This window comes from Phasianus colchicus, chromosome 7, assembly GCF_987193195.1.
Source record: "Phasianus colchicus chromosome 7, bPhaCol1.hap1.1, whole genome shotgun sequence".
Lineage (NCBI taxonomy): Eukaryota > Metazoa > Chordata > Aves > Galliformes > Phasianidae > Phasianus > Phasianus colchicus.
In genome coordinates this window covers 630,008-645,209 of record NC_143442.1, presented here as the reverse complement: position 1 = coordinate 645,209, position 15,202 = coordinate 630,008, and the positions used below count along the sequence as shown (strand labels likewise).

The following is a 15,202-nucleotide window of genomic DNA, read 5'->3' as shown; positions in this document are numbered from 1 at the left end:
AAGGTCCTATGGTAAAAAGGCTCTATAGAACCCCAGCAGGGCAAAGGTCTGACAGACTGAGCACCCCAAAGAAGTGCAGCCCTGCCTCTGTTAAGCAGTGCCACCGATAGCTGTGTGTGAAGTGGAACCTCGCCTTTGGGAATGGGGTGCACAGCTGTTAGAAAATAGAAGTTCTAAGGCTGCTGACCTGCGTCACTACGGGCAGTTTGTTAATCACCAGACCAGGTTTTATAAAATAGAGGCTGTGTATCAGAATAGGAATTAGGTTCTGCTGTACATGTTAGCACAGCGCTGTCTGGCTTTTTCATGCATCGAATGACAACGCCACTGCTGTTATCTATTTTAACCCTGATCTATAATGCTGCTAACACTGTGTGTCTTCAAAACACACTTAAGACCTTTTGTTTCCATGTCAGCTACTAAAAATTAATCATCTGGACACTCCACACCCTACTACATTTTGTGGTCTGTGATGCCTGCATGATTTGGAATAATGCCTTTCAATTCACCCCTTGGGTCTGAAACTTACTTTGGAAGGCTTTGTGGAAATAAATGTATCAGAATTTTTGAAATTATTATTGATACAAAATTACAAACTGTGCCATTGCAGAGCTGCTTTGAAACTGAACTAAGAACCAGCCAACTCCACACTGCTGTTTTCTCAGCCCTTCTCTTCCCTCAGCTCTCCATTCTTATTTGCTCCTGCTCTAACACAGTCACTGCTCAGGAGGCACCCAAAGTCCCTACACTACAAAAGGCAGCCCGCTGCTGGAGCAATAGCACATGGCCTTGTGACAAAGCTGCTGCTCTGAACATTGGCCTTTTCTTGTTTTCCAAAGATTACCGGCATTGCTTTACTCTGAAGGCATCAGTGTGGCAAGCTGTTTGAGATGCAGTAGAAGTGGGAAATGTTGTGGCCTGAATTTAAATTGCACTGCTGGAACTTCAAAGCGGGGCTCACTCAGCACAGAGGTGGAGATGCTGGGCTCCCACCCTGGGTCTGGGGACAGGGACATGGCAGCCCTGCTGTGCTGAGGCGGTAGGGGCTGAGAGATGCCCAAGATCATGGAAGGAACTTGTAAGGTCCCATCCAACCCAACCCATTCCACGGTTCTATGATCTTCAAGGACCCTTCTGGCACAACTGCTCATGGTTCTATGATTTCTGGGGTCCCTTCCACCCAAGCCATCCTATGGCTCTATGATACAATACCCACAATCGCTGATCCCTCACCCTCTGTCCTCATCAGACCTCTGACACACCTAATGCCAGTGGGAACACGAGCTGACCAAACAAGGGATGAGAACAAAGAGCAAAGACCCTACTCTGAGGCCATCATGAGGCAGACATGCTCCCAGGCTGGATGCCCGCACAGCACGGCTCACAGGGGACCGAAACAGCGTATCTGAGGGATGGAAGGGCCCTTGGAAAGGGATAACACCATAAAGCATTTACCAACTGGAAGTACTCCTGGGGTTGGCGGGGAGACAAGAATTCTGTTCCGTAATTTGTTTTGTTCCACACCAGGACAAAACCGAGACCAATGGAACGTCAGTGCAAGCAGAACGAAGCAAAGCACACAGAAGCGCTGGGCAGCGCCGCGCACACGGGCTGGGTCTGCGCCGTCCTGCTTCGCTCCCCCAGAGCTGCCAGGAACCTCAGAACTGTCGTCGGAGCGGCACCGCTCTGAGAGCGACGGCAAAAAGACTCCGAGGATTCCCGGCCGTTCCGGGCGCCGTCGCAGCGCGGAGCTCCGCCGGGCACCGCCGAGAGCCGCGCTGCCGGACGCTTTTAGCACACAAATGAGATGATCGCGCCTGACCCAAATCCCCGCTAACAGCCCGGCCTGACGTCACCCGCAGCGCAGGGCGGTGCGGACCGACGGAGCGAAGAGCATCGCGCAGCGGAAGGCGGCGTCCCACGAGCGGAGCGGAGCAGCATCAGCTCCCCGGCGGGCAGCTCCGCGCCCGGCACTGCAGGCACCGCCACGTCGGTTTGGGATTTTCCTTCCAAGTGGGGACAAAACGCACACGTTGTTCCCAGGGAACTTCTGTCACAGCTCAGCGGTGTTGCGGTGGGACGCGGTGGTCCCAGAGCTCTTTTCCACCTTCACGGTTCTGCGCAGCCGTCCCGCAGCCCGTGCCGAAGCGCAGCACCTCTTCGTGCCGCCCGGGTCAGGCCGTGGAGCCTCGTGTTGCTGCCCCGCGTTATTCGTTCTCTCACACCGGCCCTCCCCGTGCCCGCGGCCCCAGCCGAACGGCAGCGCAGCGCCCATCAGCCCCGCCCGGACCATCGCCATAGTAATAAATGCCGCAACGCGCTGAGGATGTATCAGCGCTCCAAATCTCTTTAGAAGATTTGATTTTATGGGAGGAACAGAGGAACACCCATTAATAAGCACGCGGGAGAAACAGTGTGTGTGCTGAGGAGGTGCTGGCCTGAGATACAGCATCAGGGGCTCCAAGATGCCAACCCCCCTCCCCAGTCTTGACAGCACCAGCAGCATCTCCCAGCTGCTCCAACCCTCAGCACTGGGACCACAGACGCCCCACTCCCAGCACTGAGCTCTTCCTCCTTGGATCCTGCTCCAAACCCCCACTTCTGCACATTTGGAAGTACGGCTGTACTCCCTGCCCCTCCCCTCCCCCCCCAGCAGCTGTATGTTAGGGACACACAGCACTGACAGACTTGGTGCCAGTGCTGACCCATCTCTTCTCACCATTGATCCCCATGCAGAGAGCTTCTCCTGATGCAAGTCTGAAGGTCCACCAATGAAAATGATTGCTCACATTTCACGAAGCGTAAACCAAAAGCAGCTCATTTGCAGGGCATGCAGGTGGGTTTGCTCAGCAGCAGCCCTGGGCAGCTGCAAACACTAAAGGAAGCTTCCAACAGCAGCTCCAAGCACAGGGCACTGGCACTGAACAAGATTTTTAAAAATGAATTGAAAAATAATTTATTTTTACCATGGCAGCAGCTTGTTTGGATAATCTCTACCTAACCCTGAATAAATGAGTGGTTACTGAGGTTTTTCTGGCTTGTTTTTCCCATAGCAGGTTATCCCTGCTCTGCTGTCAGGGAAGGCCCAGGCTCCAGGCTTATCACACTGCAGCTCTCCCATCCAGGACGGCCCATCCATGCTCAGAGGACAGCAGAGCTCTGTCACAGATGCACGTGGCAACACGTGTACACCAGGTAACAAAAACCAAGGAGCCTCGGGCAACAGCCAGTACCAGAAACCATCACTAGCACTGCTGATCTTGTCATTGAGATGCTCCCTGGTACCTCCATTCATATCCTGTTGCTCCATTCATATCCCATCTCCAGTCCAACAGACGGATTTCCTCCCCAGCTGCAGTTGTTTAACAGCCCGCCTGGCACACACCAAACACCCAGACCAATTCAAGGCAAACCAGAGCACATTCAGCCACCAGAGCCTTTGACTTCCTATTAAGAAAAAACAGATCCCACATTTTGGCAGCAGTAGCACTGGATCTGCTCAGATTCTCACCAGGAATAATTACCAGACCCAGTTACTGGTGGCCATGGAGCCCACACTGCAGGCTGCCACACCAGGCCAGCCCCCAGCCCAATGGGGCACAGCACCCAAAGAGAGGCAGTGCCAAGTCCAAACAGCAGCACCAGGAACCAAGGACACACCACACCATGCAGGGCAGGGGAGATGGGGCCAAGGAGGAGGAATCACAGAGAAACAGGAGAGTGGAATCTGCTAGGTATTCAAAGAAGGGAACCTCTGACAACTGCAAATCCAGAGGTGTCACAGCATAATGGACATGTTTTCAGTTCCTGGGATTGTCTGCAGGACCTCAAGCCCCTGAACGAGGGAGTTAACCAACAGACAAAAGCACACCGTCACTGACCAGCTGCTGCTCTGCACGCAGTGAGGGATGAGGGGAAGCAGACAGGCAGAGCTCTGCAGGAGCACAGCTGAACTCCCCCTGCTCAGCTGTGGGGACCTTGGAGCCGCTCCTGCAGGACGTGCTCTGTGAGTCTGCACACACAGCACCATCACTGCCCAGATGAGCAGCGCTGCACTGCTGTGCTGCCACGGGATGCAGCTCTGTACCACACAGCAACAGCTGAGCCTCAGAGCTCAGCCCTGCACTGCCAGCCCACTGCACCTACCTGTGAGCACAGCACTGCTGCAGCAGCACGCATCACTAAGAGGCAGGAAGAGAACTAAAACACCTTCGCTTGACTTGAAAACATTCTATTTAATTTATACAAATAACTACTAAATAGAAAAAGTAGATTAAAACAAAATAGTTATTTTTCTGGCAGAGTTTAAATGCATATTATATAGCTTAGAAGAAATAAAATGCATTCTCCCCACAGCATTCATGACCTAAAGTTCTAGTTAATTCCTCCACTGCTTTCCTCCTCTAGCTCGGTAAGATACTAGACACGCTGTCCTGTGAGTAATGGCTATATATATGTTCCATATTTGAACTGAAAATATGTTACAGACCACACACCTACAAATGTGAAGCACTTAAGATGTGACTATTGAGTTGTAATAAGATAATACAGAAAACAATTTATGCTTCAGGTTATATCGTGTTACAAAAACGTTTGTGTAAAATCATGAAAGAGGCCACATAAAAATAAGCTTTAACTTTATGCACTCACTGTACAGTTTAAAAACTGGCAAGTGCACTGTAATAAATAATTTGCAAGTTTTGTATAAACGAGAAATTCCTAATGTTCAGCATTATTGTAAACATCAGTACACGTAAAATGCAGCTAAAATCTGACGGTTACGTTTTCTTTCCTTTTTCCAAATTCTTTTCCTATTATTCAGGCATGGATCAACGCAGTATACAGCCAATTGTATTTTTGGCAAGTCATGTCATTAAAATTAACAGTGACAGTGCAAGTAAGGAATGCAAAGAATTCCTAGTGCAATAAAGAAGAGAAGCACAGGCAATATTGCTGATTAAAATTACCACTTCCGCGTGTTCACCCTGGGAGTGATTAGGAGAATTTAAAAATAAAACAAAAAAAACGGGAGGGGGGAAGCTGTTCAAAGCCATTATTTAATGCCCTGATCTCGTCTTAGGATTTCTCTGTCTTCCTTCAGGCCACTACCTTTGCAACAGTACATCCAACATGAGTCTTTATAGCTTGACCGTTTGTGAAATGCCCACTGTAGTCACTGAGCAAAGTCCATATGGTTCCGGTGTCTCCCAGACGGATGGCTTGGTAGGAGCTGCTGCCTCTGTAAGAAGCCACATGGGGACCGATGACATGAACTGCCTGGCCAGGCTGCCTCTGAGCCAGACAGGTGCCTTCCTGTCAGGAAAGCACCACAAGAAGAAGGTCAACAGTCAGCTTTCAGTTTATCTAAGGAATTGTCAATTTTGGTCAAAGTCTTTTTGATTCGCAGGGCTGTTAGTCTTGCTGATGGATTCTGATACCAGCATTCTTTCATCAACTTGGCAAGAGATGTTAATGTCTGGAAAAGAATAAGAACAAAACACACACATAAGTACACAAATCACAATTCAGAACAGCAATAGATTGGGCTGTTGGGCCCTAACACAGTATGGCTTTACTACCTTACACATCATCTATTAAGTATTTCAAATATATGAGCTTTAAGTGTTGAAAAATAAGAGTTTGATAATTAAAGAGAATAAGTGACTACACAATGGGCTGACTGCAGTGTCAAACCATCGTATTTTTAGAATAGTAGTCTGAGGGGTCCAGACTGACTGAAGGAAAACTTCAGCAGCACTTTCAGAGAGAACAGTCCCTTATCGTGTAGGTGGGGGCGGTGTGGTGTAGAAATCAGAACTTTGTTCCAAGTCTGTATGCTTATGAGCCACAGAAAGGCCTAACAGGCTACCTTTCCCTACGCATATACACCCTTGGAAAGTGAGTAATAACAAAGGGAGAGTAGTGTGAAAACAATTATTAATTCTCATTACTGGAGGGCCAGTGTGAGAATAGCTCAGATTTAACAGTCTGTTCATCAGTTTTTCTTCCTTCTGCAACATCAAGGTCCACACATACATGTCTGAAACCTATATGGGTAATTCTCCTGGCAAGCAGTACTGAGACCATCTCAGCTTCAGGTGGTTATGGCAGCAGATTGCATGGCTTCAGTTCAGAAGAGGGGTCAGCTTCTACAAACCATAGACAGGAACATCCACTTACAGGGTCTGAGAACCACCTGTTGGGAATGTTTGGCCTTTGCTGATCTACACAGACCACTTTCCTCATGTCTTCAAAACTGGGATCATTTGGAACCAGGTCATAAAATGGTGGTTTATAGTCTTCTACAATACCTAGTGAGATACAAACAAGAGAGGCATCATTAAATGGCAGTCAGCGAAAAAGCATCTCTGCTAAGCCAGCACACATGAACTAGCTACCTGAGAAGCACAAAAATATTTTTAAGACTCCGTGTTAAACAGTCATTAAAAAAATAGAACAGCACTTACTGTCACAGCAAGAGTTTCTCCTACCATTCTGCAAATTAAAACTATATCCATTTTGGAGATGCCTGAGCCAAAGGAAGAGGTAAAATTCACTTGCTGGAAAGTCATCTTCTGGTAAGGATACCAGAAAACTGAGATTTCTACTAGAGCAGCATAAAATTTCAACATCTGCACTGTTGTTTTCAATAGGTGTGACATAGTTTGCATTGTTTCATGCATCATCAAAGAGTCCAGTAAGGATGTCAGCATCTACAGACCCTCATGCTGCTGCTTCACATAAAATCATTTCTGCTACAACACAGTAAAATGCTTAAGATAAGCGGCACCATATATCTTCAGGTATAGGCTTTGCTATGGTATCTGAATGCATTTTCCAAGATTCTGCCTTGAAAAGTGAGCAAACAAGTAGTTAATTTGTGTCCTCTCCTCTCGTCCCCCAGGTTACATAAGACCAGCAGGCTAAAAGCCTTTTGCCTACTCACTATGGCATGCGTGCAGCACTGCTGCTGTTGTGGATTAAGCTCACCAATGATCTAGGGAGTTCAGCTTTCTTTGGAAATCAATTTAAAAACTGGTGTTTCAAGTCAGGCACACTTGAGCCAGCAGCTTGGAGAAATACTGAGCAAATGAAGTCCTCTGTGTACAGTGGAAGTGTGGACAAAATGATGCTAAAACTGCTATTTAGCAGCCTGGCAGCTGGCCTATAATCAGATACACATGAAATTCGGGACATTTTTTTATTACTTCAGATACACTTGAGTATAAAAAAAAGTTCTCAAAAACTTTGCTACAGTGCTTGGGATTTAGTGCTCCTGTTCTACTGGAGACTAAGACCAAAATCACACAGATACTCTGTAAAAGCCTGTAAATCTGCCTGTGAGGACTGGGCTTCAGCAAATCCCAGCTCACATAAGAAACAGCTCAAAGACCTGGCCACCCAAGGGACGTTCCAGAACAGAGCCACTAACAGCTGCAGCTTTGCCATGTGGACTCACAACAAGCTATGCATGCCATGTGTGCCACGTTCCATTTCCAAGCAACTTCTAACTGCATATACTGAACCTAAAAGGCTGAACTCTTGGTCATATCTCCCTTCTGCATCCTCCCAGAACACAAAATGAAGTCTGTGAGAATTTAAGAACACAAATAAGCTCTTTTGCATCAGTATTGTTTGAAATGGAAGCACAGAGACAGCAGTGTCTCACACCATTCACATGCAAACCCTCAGAGCTACACAGAGCAGACCTGGAGGTGTTGCCTGTGCCATTACGACATTAACAGATTATCACTGAACAAGCCCAGCTCTATTTCAGCTTCCTATGCTCACGTAGGCATTCCAACCAAGAGAACACACAGATGCTATTAAGGTACAGCACAGTGTCAGAACACAAAGTGAACAGTAACTGTGGAGCACTCTGATCTGCCCAGGGACAGCCGCTGGCTGCAGCAGCAGCTGGCTGGCACAGGCACCAAGTGCCACCTCTCACCCACACGCCTTCTCCCAGCAAGACGGCCATCCTGAACTGTGACACGCTGCCCTTTCCACTTCCAGAGGAAAGGAAATGAACCTCTTACCACAAGAGGCCCTGAAGTTGTTAAGCACAACCTACAGCTTGCCATTTTCAGGACAGCCTTAATGACTGACAATACTCTACGCTTTTCCCTCTGGAGGAGCTGGTTTCTGCTAATCAAATGCAGTGCAACTCGCACAGAGCAGCAGTTTTTTCCACCTTTATCCTTTGTTACTTACTTGAAGGCTTATCTTGTGTGCAGAAATGTACTGCTGGAGCAATGTAGGACCTCTACAAACCTCAAAGCTGCAGGTACAGCCCTGCAGACACAACGCTGACCACGTGCCATGGAGCAGCAGCCCTTCCAAGCTTGGTGTCCCACATCAAACATGATCACATTATTGCAAATGACAGCTAAGACCTAAGGAACAGACTGCACTGCAGAGGAAGCACATTCCACAGCCATGAGTAACTGCTCTGCAGTGAGCAAGCACTGCTCTACTGACAAAGAGTGGAACACCACTGAGGGGGCTCAAATCACATTTATGTACAGTGAGAATTGCCGAGGGGCTCCTGTTGCAGCACAAAGCACATAAGCACTCTTGGTTGTGGAGAAGTTTCATAATGTTTTCCTCCTCCTGCTAAACCACAGCAGAAAAGCACTGAGAATCATGGTGCTGCCTTGTAGATCATCAAAGGAAAGTAACAGATTTGTGGTTCAAATCACAACCACCTTGGGATCTCCAGGAATGGATATACTAAGGCATGGACATGGAGCAGATTTCAAGTTCACACCAAGCAACAGATGGCAAGCTTCCTTCCTCATAGGACAAAGAGCAAAGCCCTATTATCACATACACCAGGTACACCTGTCCCATGCTCACCTAACTTCTTATTGCTTGGTTCACACGAGCCTGCTGCCTTGATCTTTGCAAGCTCACTTCAAGTACTGAAGTCTTACTACAGATCAGACAGGGTTATCTGATGAAGTCTACCCAGTCAGTCACTTGGATTTCTGAGAGAAAATGTTTACTTCACCTCAAACCAGTGCAAGGAAATGTAATCACTTTTGAGCAACAGCCTGAAATACAGAACAATGGAAATAAGTACAGCTAGTAGCACAGTTGCCTTCAACTTCAGACTCCATTGGCAAGACTAATGCCATGAGGTATCCACATTGCTGCTAGAAGAGCTTCCATGGCAGCACCAACCGCCTCTGGAAGTAAATTCCCAAAGCCTTCCCTTATCTTCTTTGTAGGTTTGCAGTCTGTGCTGAGCTTTCTGCTATCTTAGTTAAGCTGCCAGCACGATCCAAACCCACTGGTTTAACATTAGCTCAGGTAGGTCTCCTGCAAACTGCTGTTACTGCAACTGCATGTACAAATAAACATTTCAGCATGGGAATGTTTAGATATGAACCATTACACAGAACTTTCATTTTAAGAGGTATCAACATAGGACTGTATGTATTATCTACCATATACACACAAAGTATATTAAAAATATATTTACTGATTAAAAAAAAGAAGAGCAGGACCTATGAAGCCATACAGATTACCCCAATCTTAGGCTCTAGGGGAGATTCCATTTTAGATCACTTGAGAAGTGGAGGAGTAGCATCTAGGCTTATAAGGAGGCTTAAACGAGCCCATGCCTGAGCCTACCTCTGAGTTTTGATACCTGCAAGGCAGCTTTGTTCAGGCAGCTTGTCAGCATCCCAGAGAGGAGATGATGCAGGAGAACACTGCGAGGCACATGCCTGGCCTTTCACTGGCACGTGGGCCAGCTTTCGTTACACTGGATGAGCTACCACGAGTCTTCACCATCACACCTCACAGCAGCCCACCTCTGTCCACCCACTGCTCCTTCATACCTCACTCCCTCCAACAAAAACACTCATTCTCTCTCCTTTGGCTCTTGGCAAAGTCCTTTGGGAACAAACCAAGGTCCAAAAACCAGAGAGGACTCCAGAGTGACAAGGAATCACACCAGCAGATACCCAGCTCCAGGGTCTTTGTATTCAGACTCCCTTGCCAACGAAACAATGCAATGCTGTGTGCTACAAAACAGAATTGTACTCTGACCAATGCTCTGGGGATGGTTCACTGAATTCCAATTGTTTCACTTCTTAACTTTCTACATTTTCCTCCTCTGTTCTTCAGGTTTTGTTGTGTGAAATAGACACCCAAAAGCATTCACTGTGATTTAGTGGCACATACAAAAGGTCAGAGATTTCACGGCCTAAGATTTCAGTTTAGTTGTCTGTTTGACAAAATATTTCTCGTCATTATTTAGGATTTAGAAGGGACCCCTTTTTCCCCCCTCCACATTACGTTCCAGTGCCCAGCTTACCAGCAGCTTCACAGGAGGCAGCAATGTGCCAAGAACAAGCAGACTCTGGAGGTCCAGTATTTTGCTGTACTCCCCGCACATTTCAGTGGCAGATTCTCAGCAGTCAGTTATTTGCCTAACACGCTGTAAAAACAGATTAGGGCCCCAAACACTTACCATTGCTAACCATGCGTCGAGCCACCTCCCACAGCACCAGCCCGAAGGCCCAGATATCGACCCTCTTGTAGGAGTCGAAGCAGTCTGCCTGGATGGTTTCGTCCAGCACCTCCGGCGCCATGTAGCGTTTGGTGCCCACTCGGGGGTTGTTCCCCACATCCAACTGGTTCGTGCTTTGGGAGTGCATGACTGCGAGGCCTGAACAACAGAGAAGAACTGTTGAACCCCTTTGGAACCAGACATTAAAAGTTACATGTCAGGAGTGACACAGCAGACGGTTCATTAAAAAGAAGGAACTCAGAGTCCAGCCGTCCAAAGACCAACTGGGTCAGTTCCACGGCAGCCCTCAAAAACAGCCCTCGTGTCCACACACTCAGTAATCCCTTAGGAGGTATTGGTCTATTAAACGCGTTATTGCACGGCTCTAAAACGCTGTCATTATAGGAACAAAATGTTTTGCAGCCACTGGATGTCACCGGCGCTCCAGGCACGTATACACACAAGGCTGGGCAGCTGTTACTTAGAAGAAAACAATTCTACCCAGCATTCAAATTTATTTATAGAACTTTTGGGTAGGTGGATGTATCTGAGTGTGGGGAGAAGAGAAGAAAAACACTGCATGACAGATATACACAAGTTAAAAAATAAAGCTGGAAAATAAAAGCCACCATATTTGTAGTAGCTTGAAAGATAAACATCCTCAAGTGATCCAAAATGAGTCAGCCAAAACCACTCTACCAGGCTTCTACTAATTACCAAACATTTAAGCAAAGAACATTATGTGAGGGTCTAATTCACTGTAAATTCGGAAACGCACAAAGTACTCATTTTGCCATGGTAAACAGACAGCACTGCAAATTGAACAGCAACAGGTGCATGACATAACTAAGCAATAGAAAAGGCACAGACTCCTGGCTTTCCTCAGCAACTCCTTACTATTTCCATTTAACATGACTGTTTTAGATGGAACTTAAGAAGCCCTTATTCCAGGCCCAAAAAACATTAGCTAATCTGCCATTTATTTTACTTTTTTTCCTTACCGAAAGAATAATCTGTACTTCCCAGGAATAAAGATCTGGAAAATCCTCTCCTGCAATTCAAGTGACTTCAGGCTGCTAAGAAAACGCTCCTGGCATCTTGAGAAAGATGCTGTCTATTGACTGCCCCATTGCCACTCAGAGATGGAGCTGAAGAGCCCATCCTCCAGATAAAAATCATTTTTGTCCTAGTTGTTTTTTCCTTTCTCTTCAGATCTCACACACTGGAAACAGAGGTTAGAAAACAAATTTCCTGGCAAACTCTAAACATGTCAAGACTCTGGAGGACACTGGTAAAATTCATAATGTTCCATCCAAATAGGACAAAACAGATTCAATAGATTGATGGGTCAAAGTTTAGGGCTGAGGGATGCGAGTCAGCATCCAGTACGCTATGAACTGAGAACATGTTGCAATAATGTCAGGAGACAGCCATGTTGTAATCAGGTCCTCATCACAGTGGCATCTGTGCTGCTCAGAGGACAGACATCGCACTGCTTCACTTCCCTTTCACCACAGAACATCCCAGTGCACATTTAAACCAAGTGAGCTCTTACTGTAAAATACCAACTCTCTAAAAAATGTCTCTCTAAAAAAAAAAAAGTGTCAGGGAAAAAATGATGGAACACACTGACTTTTAGGTTGCCAAAAGAATCACTGTTACTATGCTGGGACATTTTCCAGGAACAGAAATTGAATAGATGTGTTCTGTCAGTACTCTTTATACCTTCCTTACAAATACAAGTTCTTGTCTCAAGCTGATGTTCACTGCTCAACGTGAAGGGAGGAGTTCAGTGACAGAGTAAGAGGAGACCTGAGCTTATTTTTCTTTTTGTACAAGTTTTACACCACTGTTTTATAAAGTTGCTAAACACTGTTCTGTAAAGTTGCATACATGGTCTACGACCTTGTATGAGAATTGCTTTATAAAGTAGAATAGATCAATTAGAGGGCAGAGCTTTCTCAGGCCTAACTGCACTGACAGACTGAAGCAACACTGACATCTGTCCTTGGACTTCATGAGAGCTTTTGCATAGCTAGGACATATTTACTAACTCTCCTCCTTACACATAAGAATCAAATAAAAAATGCATCACAAATACATGCCTGCATTTTAAACATTTAAAATATAGGTATTTTACCATCACAAAAATTATTGAGGAAATGTTTATGACTGTCCTTGCTCAGAGAATCCCTCTGATTTTTGAGGCTTCCAGGTAAACCCATAGAATGGCTTGGGCTGGGGGGGACCTGGTAGATCACCCAGTGGATTTCACTTGATTAGTGTAGTGTTAATCAACGCCAGCAAGTGCTGGCCCCTTCTCAGCATGAATATGAATTAAGAGCCAGTCCCTGAAGTTCTGTTTTTCAACATACAGCTCTATGTTTTACTAACTATTCCCTCTGCAACTTTTGATAGGCCACGACTCTCCAATGCTTCTCCCTTCTGTTTATAAAAAAAAAAAGCATTTTGCAGACAGCCCTGCTGGTGTGAGCACTGCCGCAGCCATCCCAGCACCCCACCAGCATGACGCCTCAAGCCAGCTGTCATGGAGAACTCTGTCCTGGACTGAGTTACCTGGGCAAAAAGCTTAAGCTGGACAGACATCTTGGAGACCTACAGGCTTGGAATAGTGAGGATACAAATAGAAGGGCACTTATTCCTTCAGAAATGATGTGAACCATAGCAACCGCTGCCCGTGTAGATCTGTGAATGGCATCCAGCACAAAAGACCAAGAACAAGTCCAAAACGTTCCATCTGTTTTTGAACTCTGGCCTGGGCCCTGTAGCCATGCAGCTGCACAGCAGCATCTCTAAGTTGGAAGTGCCACCTAGCGGCTGCCTAACCTTCAGGGCAACACCAGGTAATTCTCACACTGAGTTTCCTTCAAGGCTATTTAAGGTAGGAGTTATCCAATATATTTGTCTGCTGTAGGAACACAGAGTGCATTAACGCTGAAATGAACTCACCTAAGTCTGCTATGCAGCACTGTCCATTTTTCTTAACGAGGATATTTTTGCTCTTCAAGTCCCGATGAGAAATGGCAGGCTTCCCCTGCGTTCCAAAAATCTCTATGTGCAAATGTGCAAGGCCACTGGCTATGGACAGTACTATCCGCAGGCAGCTGACAGTGTCCAGGGTGGTGAGCTGCAGATAGTCATACAAAGACCCCATCTCATGGTAGTGAGTAATTAACCACAGCTGAGTGCTAGAGTTTCTGGAAGTCATATCGGATGCAATAAAACCTAGAAAAGATGGGAAAAAAGAGAAAAATAGAGTGACTAAATGACTTCCCTAAGAAAAGAACCACACAACTAGGCCTCTTGTGCATTTTAAAACTCAACTGAACTGAAACTTGACCTCCGGGATACTGCACTGAGAACAGACTGCAGGTATTACCCACAGGGAAAAAAAGAGATAATACGTTCTGGAACTCTAACTCAAGTCCATGCACAAGAATGTCTTTGTATGGAGAGTCACGCCAAACAATTACTTGTCAGGACCATACATTTTTTTGAAAAGTCCAAAACAAATACATTTAGTAGTCAGAATTTTGCTGTCCCATGGGAAGCACCACATCCTTCAGATCGAACAGACTGACAGAGCCCATCCCATCCCACAACCACCCCAGCCACCCGACAGCTCTGCAGCCGTGGTCGCACCTCCAGCCCTCACACCTGGCACTGCTCTGTGCTCCAAGCACAGCGGGTGGCTAAAGGGAGCGTGGCAGTCCCATGAGATCTGCACTCCAAAATCAAGCTACAGAGTTCTACTTCAACCTGCATACACACCACTGCCACGGTGAAGTGAGGAAGAGCACCTGTGCACATCACAGCTGTACTTAACAACTGCTTGCTAGAAGGGGACAAAGGAATTTCTTTTCCAAGCTCACGTGAACCTCAAGGACTGTTTCTAAAAGCATGAGGTCTTAAAACTTCACCCAAAGGTCAGGTGTTGCTCCCTTCCTGCTACCTCTGAAGTTGGACATCACCACACTGCTGTGCTCTCACCACGTTAGCCAGGAAGCAGCAGAAGCATTACTCTCGAGCCAGAGGAACAAACTGGGTTTACTAAAAGCCTGCGTAAGACATCTGTCAGCAAGAACACCCACTGCACTCTTCTAGAAGTCAGATTTCTCCACAACACGACAATACCATAAGTGACAAGAGTGTTTAAAGCCAGTAAATTTGACAGTCATCAAGACAGACGCAACACTAAGAGAGGAACATGGGAAACATGTAATGTAATTTCAGTCAAGTTCCTTGCTCGCTGGGAAAGGAAAGTTCAATAATTCACACTGCAGGAGTTCACCAAATTATTTATCTAGTAACAAAGGAATTGCTCCAGGAAACATTAGAGCAGCATCTAGCAAAGTGAGCCACAGAGCCAAGGAATATTCTCAGACAGAAAAGATGAAGGAGCCCCAATAAGAATGTCTGAAGACAGACTGTGGGTGAGGTAATGCAGTGAGCAGAAGACAAGGTGTTGCTTTTATTTGTAAAGGTGACTCCCCAGAAGAGAAGCCTGTGTCCAGCTGAATAAAAGCAGCTTCTATAACTTCAGCCACAGCTGATAAACATCAAGAGCCCTTTTTACCTAAGCTCTTGGACTCAGCACACATGTTCAAAGGATGCACAAGATTAGAAATCATCACATTTCAATATTTACAGGGAAATGAG

General features: G+C 46.3%; 1 protein-coding gene across 1 annotated transcript in view; it reads right to left on the bottom strand.

Moving 5' to 3' along the window:
• Positions 1-4,202: 4,202 nt before the first annotated feature.
• Positions 4,203-15,202, bottom strand: part of ACVR1 (activin A receptor type 1) — a 45,566-nt gene continuing 34,566 nt past the window's right edge. The window contains exons 7-10 of the mRNA XM_031590825.2: positions 13,493-13,768; positions 10,484-10,681; positions 6,181-6,311; positions 4,203-5,476 (exon numbers count right to left, since the gene is read on the bottom strand). Coding sequence (XP_031446685.1) covers positions 5,342-5,476; positions 6,181-6,311; positions 10,484-10,681; positions 13,493-13,768 — 740 coding nt within the window. The 3' untranslated portion in view covers positions 4,203-5,341. The remainder of the gene's footprint in view (positions 5,477-6,180; positions 6,312-10,483; positions 10,682-13,492; positions 13,769-15,202) is intronic.